The sequence below is a fragment of the Oxyura jamaicensis genome (assembly GCF_011077185.1).
Source record: "Oxyura jamaicensis isolate SHBP4307 breed ruddy duck chromosome Z unlocalized genomic scaffold, BPBGC_Ojam_1.0 oxyZ_random_OJ88973, whole genome shotgun sequence".
Classification (NCBI taxonomy): Eukaryota; Metazoa; Chordata; class Aves; order Anseriformes; family Anatidae; genus Oxyura; species Oxyura jamaicensis.
This window is the reverse complement of record NW_023305618.1, coordinates 226-7243: the sequence shown is the minus strand read 5'-3', so window position 1 is coordinate 7243 and position 7018 is coordinate 226. Positions and strand designations below refer to the sequence as shown.

Genomic DNA, 7018 nt, shown 5'->3' with positions numbered 1-7018 from the left:
TTTTTTTTTTTTTTTTTTTTTTTTTCCGCACAGAACCTCTTTTTTATGGCTTCTGTAATGTGCTATAAATTAAATCTTTGAAAGCAAAGTCATTCCTAGGAGCAATGGAAATATCCATGCTTTTTAATATTTCTGATTTGCTTGTGTTCCTCATACAATCTTATTACCTTATTTAGAGGGGTTCTTTTGTTAAGAGTTATTTTCTGTACTGCTTGTAAATTATACTTCACAGCTTTTATTTTCTGATAAAAGTTAAATTTGTTTAAAATTGCTTAGCCATCCCTAAAATGAATTGATTGTGGCCTGCTCTGAAAAAGGCTGATTTCTTCTGGAAGAAAGGGGAGAGCAGGGGTGTTAAGAAGGAGGGAGGAAGGGAGGAAGAAAGGAAGGGAGGAAGGAAGGGTGGAAGAGAGGGAGGGAGGGAGGGAGGGACCAGGGTGTGGAGAGAGAGAGAGAGAATTACTTTAGTGTGAATTTTTGCCCAAAGAGTACCTTCTATGAAGACACAAACCTCCTGTGATCAACAAGAAATATATGCAGGGAACAAAACACATTTGAAAAAGAGAACCAATATTTAGCTGTTGTGGAAAATATTTCTTAATCATGCTTGGCTTTTCTGTTTAAATTCACTTTCTCAATTATATTTTGTAACATAGGAGCAGACTATAACTACTATAAAGAGACTTTATGGTGAAAAAATGAGGAGTTTGAAATCCCAGTTGGAAGCTTACCGTGAACTGATGAACAAGAACAGCACACATTGGCAAACTACTGTTAAGGTAAATAAGAATTACAATTTTGACATGGGGATAAAAGCAACAGGAAGTTCCAGGCATTGCAGAAAGAGGCTATATAAATCATGTTTTCTTCTTAGGGACAGTCAACTGATGACACACATTTTATGAAATTACTACAAAACCATTGCTGTCTCCTCCTGGAGAGGAGTTAAGCCTTACACAGTGTTTTCAGAACAGTTTTAAGAACAGTTTTCATATCTTGACTTCCCTGATTAAAATTCAGTATAAGGTTCTCTCGTATTGTCTGTGCTTAGACACTTGTAAATAGCTATGTTTTTATGAAACGGAAGTGTAAAGATATTCACTGAATTTTTAGGATTTCTAATGCTCTTCTGTTGATAAACACACATTAAGGTTTATTTCATTCCTCCTTATGTTCTGCTACCAAGAAAAAAATCTGCCTGTCCCAGCCTTTAAGAAGTGTATTTAGAATCAAATTACCCCAGCTTGCATTTGTTTTATAATTTGGTCAATCTTTATTTTTATTTTTGTTAAAATCAATGGAACTTAACAGGACAGCCCAAATAACTTTTCAACATATATGGAAAAATAAAAGCAAACTAAAAAATAAATTAAAAACAACAACAACAAAACTAAAGGTCTTTTTGAATAACGAAAACTTTGTAATTGCAATCTCTTTCATCTTTTTCTACTACCTTCAGAGCCTGAGGGAAAGAAACACACAACTGAGCCAAGACAAAGAAGATCTTATTCACCAAATGAAGCAACAAACAGAAAAATTGGAAGAACAAAAGGTAAAAAAAAAAAAAAAAATTATTTTGGTTTTATTTCAATTTGTTCATATTCTATTTCCAGTTTGTGCTGTTCCCAAGAACCTAAGTGACCTGAAAACCACATTGTGTGCCTTTAGATAACGTATATCAAAGTCAGCTAAGATTAAACTGCTAGTCACCTGCCTTGTTTTAGAGAATCCAAGTAATTTGGGGGACATTAGACACCAATGAAGAAGACAGTGTTTTGTTTTGTTTTTGTGTGATTTTTTTGTCATACTATGTTATTTTTCCACTAAGAATTCTGATTGTCATTTCTCTGTCTTTTTTTCACATCTCATGTCTTTTGAAAAATTGTAAAACTGCAGTTAAGCTTTTTTTTTTTTTTTTTTCTTTAGCAAATAAACAAAACCTATTACAATATTCTAATGCAGCTGGTTAACCTATGTTGCAAAAATAATTTGATTTGTATAACCAAGGAAAAATAGACAACATTAAAATTCGTTTTGCAGTATTTTTTTCTGATAGTGCAAATTCAGTTTGCTAAATATTTGAGATGGCTGCAGGCACAGAAAAAGCCCATAGATAGAATCAAATGTTGAGGCATAGTACTTGGTTAGAATGATTGTTTCCATCCTTTTCATCTTGGCCAAATTGTTTTGCTGCCACATTGTCAGACAGTTTAGTAATGCTTAAACTTTGCTCTGTATTGAACTGCTATCAGATATTCATCTTCATGACAGACGAAAAAAAAAATTAATATATATGCTGCAAAATCATAACAATTCTGTTACCCTTGTTTTTTCATTGTAATGATTCTTTTACCAGAAGGGAAGGGAAGAAGGCAGAGACAGAGAGGGGAAGAATAAGAGGGAAGATTCTTCTTAGGAGAAGGAGAAGGAGAAGGAGGAGGAGAAGGAGAAGGAGAAGGAGGAGGAGAAGGAGGAGGAGGAAGAAGAGGAGGAGGAGGAAGAGGAGGAGGAGGAGGAGAAAGACCTATTTAATATGGGAACTGAAAGACCTATTTAATATGGGAAGATCTTGAGATTGTAACACCATACACTGCCATGAATCTCAGAGTTCAACAGAGAGTTCAAACAGTTGTGGAGTGGTCACTGTTATGTACTGTTCAATAAAAGGCTATATGTTTAAAGAATAAAATAGATTGCTAGGGCTAATATCAGTAATTCTATTCCAGTCTGCTCTCAGGACTGAACCCCAAATACATGTTCAAATTATGTACTTTATTCCAGTTTTTTTTCTCTAACATGAAATTGCCAACATGGGCTCTGAAATACCAGCAGTTCCAGTTTGGCTGCACACACAGTGAAAAAGTACAGCCTTCTAAATATTCCAGGGTGTAGACCTTCTCTAAGTCTACTTGCAGATGTATGTCTGTGGAAATAATCTCTAATGGTTTTCCTTTTAGTAGTTGTATTGAAAAAGTTTTGTCTGGTTTGACCTGCTAGTTTTTTTAGTGATGGTTTGTCACAATTGCTCTCCTCAGATTTACCTATAGAATCCCTCTTCTGATGTTAAAGGTATTTCAGGTTCACCATAAATTCTGAATTTCCTGTGACTGAAAAAAAAATAATAAAGATTTTATTTTATTATATATTTTATTTTAATTTTTAGAGTCTGTGAACATGGTCTAATTATTGTCTGTTATTTTCTGAAGAGAGTTCTATTTTACATATAATATGTACAAGTCTTTCTGTAACTTTGCAAATTGTCAGTTTTTCTTTATAGCAGCCAATTTTCATTGTACTGGTCTAGATTCAGGATCATCTTAACTAACCATTAAGAAAAAAAAAAAAAAAAAAGTCTCAAAGACAGATTGTCTCTCATTTATGAAATTGAATGCAGGTTCCTGTAGCATTTCAGAGTGAAGGTCTCAGACAGGAGTATTTGTTTAATAATGCAGCACCATCTTCTGATTAAATTCTGCATAGCACCAGTATTTAAACTTAAGTTTGTTTGTTTTTCTTACATTTCTAACAATATCAACCACAATATGGCCTTATTTCTGATTCACTAACAGTGAAACAACACACAAACACTGTGTGTTCAGAGACTTTTTCTCTTCTATGGTTTCAAGAGTCTTTCAATGTAAATTTTATCAGATTTTTCATTCTGGTAATGTGGGAAGGCGCTATAGAAAATATAAGCATAGGACATTTTTATATGGGCTGTTGCAAAAATGACAATATTTGAGAAGTCTCTGCTTTACCTCTGTGATGTTTTGTTGTTTCGTTTTGTTTTAGTTTTTGTTTTTCCTAGCAATAACTACACAACAACCCATTTAGGTAGGTGGTGACTATCAGTGGCAACATTAATTCACTATTATTAACTGCTAGAAATATTGTCACCAAGGAAACACAACAAAATTTGGTAAACACTGGTTTTCTTCTCTCATCCTTTCTTGTCTTGCAGGTCTCCATTCTAGAAAATCTGTCAAAAAAAATAAAACTTCTTTATACCCAGCACACACTGAGTGAGTTTCATATTTTGGACACAAAATTTCTTGATCTGCCTTATTTCTTTCCTGTTTTTCTTACTTTGTGGTGTATACCACCTGAAGTTAATACAAGCTTTTCATTGCAATACTGTGTTCCAGATCAAATTACAGAAGAATGTTGAAGCTAGAAGCTAGAAATAATGTCTGTCATGACTCCAAACTCCTTAGCATAAGTGGCTTATTACAGTTAGCAGCAGTTTTGAGTAGGTTTATTTCAACATTTGAATAGAATTCTTTAATATAATTCTTGATTATTAGAATTTATTTGTGCATTGTAAATTCTTAATTTCCAACATGAGTTAATTTCCCCAGCGAAACAATATTCTAGTGTAGTTGTAGAAATGCTGAAGTTTTTCTTACCTGCTTTCCTTATTATTTTCAATACAGCTTTGCAGGAACTTCACACCATCAGTCTATATGTGGAGAGAGTGTGTGACCTCATCAATTTCCAGATAAAAATTCTTCAACAAAAGTCTGAAAAGACAGAAGAAGAAAAAGCTGATGTGCCAGTGATTTTAAAATTAAAGGCAGAACAACTGCGAACAAAAATGGAAATTAAACTGGTTTGGTTTAATATTATTCCAATTGTTTCAAAGGCGATCAGGTTGACTCTCCCTAGCAAAGGCTGAAGGAAACCAAGGGTCTAACTAATAGCAAAACATATGGGGAAATATATATGTGCCTTGAGAATGATAAATTGGTGATTAATGGTTAAAACAGCACAGTAATGAAGTCTGATTCTTCTGGAACCAGATAGTGTGCTGCTGTCTTCGTTATAGTCATATAAATTTTGCTCTAAAATCTTTTAAAGTCCTACTACTTTGAATTACATATTGTATATGCTAAGCATTGGAACCAAGCAACTTTTCATTTTTTAGCTTTTCTCCATTTTAGCTCTCCCTTGCTCATTAAAATCTTGGAAATTTCATTGAAAGGAGTAAATATCTAGATCCTGGCTTAGTGTTTAAGAAATACCTTTGTTGCCTCCCAGGCAGCTAATGAAGAGAAGCCTGAATGCTTAATGGAAACAGAACCTCTTTGGCAAGCACACATCTTGTTGCAAAAGATACAGGAATCTTTACAGAAGCAAGAGAGAGAAGTCAATGAGACCCTAGAAAGTGAAAGAAGATATTACGAAGCAATGAAACCTCAAAACAAGGTGCTAATATTCTTGAAAAATCTTGCCAAGAAGGTAAGAACTCAGTGAAAAAGGCTCACAGGTTGATTAAAGGAAAAAGTAAGATCTCTATTTCCCATTGATGAGTGAAGATCAGCTGTGTTTTGGGAAACAGAGCCTCCATTCATAGAGTTTGTTCAGGAGGACATACATTTTCATTATGACTGTTCCTTCCTTTCTCCTTCTCCTTTCCTAGCTTTTATTGCTGAGTGTAACATCCTATGATATCGAATATCCCTTTGGTTGATTTAGGACAGCTTCCCTGACAATGTCCCCTCCCCATCTCTTGCCCATACCCAGTCTCCTGGCTTTGGGTGGGGAGGGGAAGTTGGAGAGAGTCTTGATACTCCAGAGCACTGATCAACACTAGACAAGACATTGTTGAGATATCAGTGCTGTTCTAGCTACAAGTACAAAGCACAGCTCTATATGGACTGCTGTGGGGAAAATTTAACTCTGTCCCTGCCAGAGCCAGTACATGTACATTTATTTAAAGATTAAGTTGAAATTTTCAGAATTACACATGGAATTAAAGAAAGCTACTTCCTCACTGAAAGTCAGCCTATGGAAAACTGATTAGACCAACTTGCATTCTTTTTATTAGGCATTATTTTAAAAGATAAATTAGTGAAGCATGAAAAAAACATGGTTTTCTCTCCTTGTTATCTAAATATCATGAATTGCAAACAGATGTTCAAGCTTTGCAGAAAATGTGATCTAATTTTTGATCCATGGTAGGTTCACACCATATATTGTGATGTCCCTGAGGCACAACAGTATATCAGCCAGCTTATCAGAAAGAACGAGGATGAAAGGGCTGATCGGAAAGAAGCCTTTAATAATGCTCAGGCTGACATTCTGTCCTATGAAGTATTTTATGGAAATGAACCCATGGATGACAAAAGGTATATTGGATAGTTAATAAAGTAAAGAAATAAATAATATTGAAAAGTAATGAGCTGTTTCCACATAAAGAAAATACATTTTAGATAATGTTCTTTTAATATTCATACGTAGTTTGGAAATTGAATTTTTTTTTTAAAAAAAAAAAAAGTCTACATTGCATTAGAATGCATTAAATTACATTAAATTATTGCAGTAAGAATTAAATCAAGCTTACAAGCATCTGTTATAAAGAGTAGGAAAACATTTCAGCTTAATTGTCTTATGCAAGTTTTAACCAGTGCGTGATGGCTTGTGCTACATCATCAACTTTTGTTTTTTTCGCTACATTTTTACACAATGTTTCTTTCTCATACTCTGCGTAATTGCACTATTTTTGTAGTTAAGTAACCAGTAACAAACTCTTCATTTTAATTTGATCAATGACAGGACTGAGCTCTCAACAAAGCTTTTCAGAAATCTTGGGAAAGCAAAATCTGAGTTTGAATATATTGAAACAGAGAAGATTGTTTTTGATTGTATACGGACAGGAGAAATCCCCAACTGGATTAAAAGGGATTGTCTTTATGTAGCCTTGGCAGGTGAGAAATCCTTTTGTCAATTCAAAGAAAGCTAATTTGCTCAACTAACTTTTGAATATAAGAAAACAGTTAAAGACACCTAGAGCATGCTGCAGTCAGATTTATAGGATAGTTTGGATTTGAATGGCCCTTAAAGATCACTGAATTCCAATCCCCCTGCCATGGGGAGGAACACCTTCTACTATACCAGTTTGCTCAAAGCCCCATCCAACCTGGGCTCGAACACTTCCAGGTACATTCTCAGGGCAGCCTGTTCCAGTGCCTTACCACCCCCATAGTAAAAAATAGAAATAAATTTCTTCCTAATGTAT

The 7018-nt window shown here is 34.4% G+C and overlaps 1 protein-coding gene across 1 annotated transcript; it reads left to right on the top strand.

Moving 5' to 3' along the window:
* Window positions 1–509: 509 nt before the first annotated feature.
* LOC118158736 (cytadherence high molecular weight protein 2-like) lies at window positions 510–6808 on the top strand. The gene is made up of 8 exons (XM_035313417.1): window positions 510–540; window positions 657–779; window positions 1460–1552; window positions 3962–4022; window positions 4434–4582; window positions 5038–5238; window positions 5962–6128; window positions 6556–6808. The coding sequence occupies exons 1-8, from the start codon at window positions 535–537 to the stop codon at window positions 6740–6742; spliced, it is 987 nt and encodes a 328-aa protein (XP_035169308.1). The 5' UTR covers window positions 510–534; the 3' UTR covers window positions 6743–6808.
* The last annotated feature ends 210 nt before the right edge of the window (window positions 6809–7018 follow it).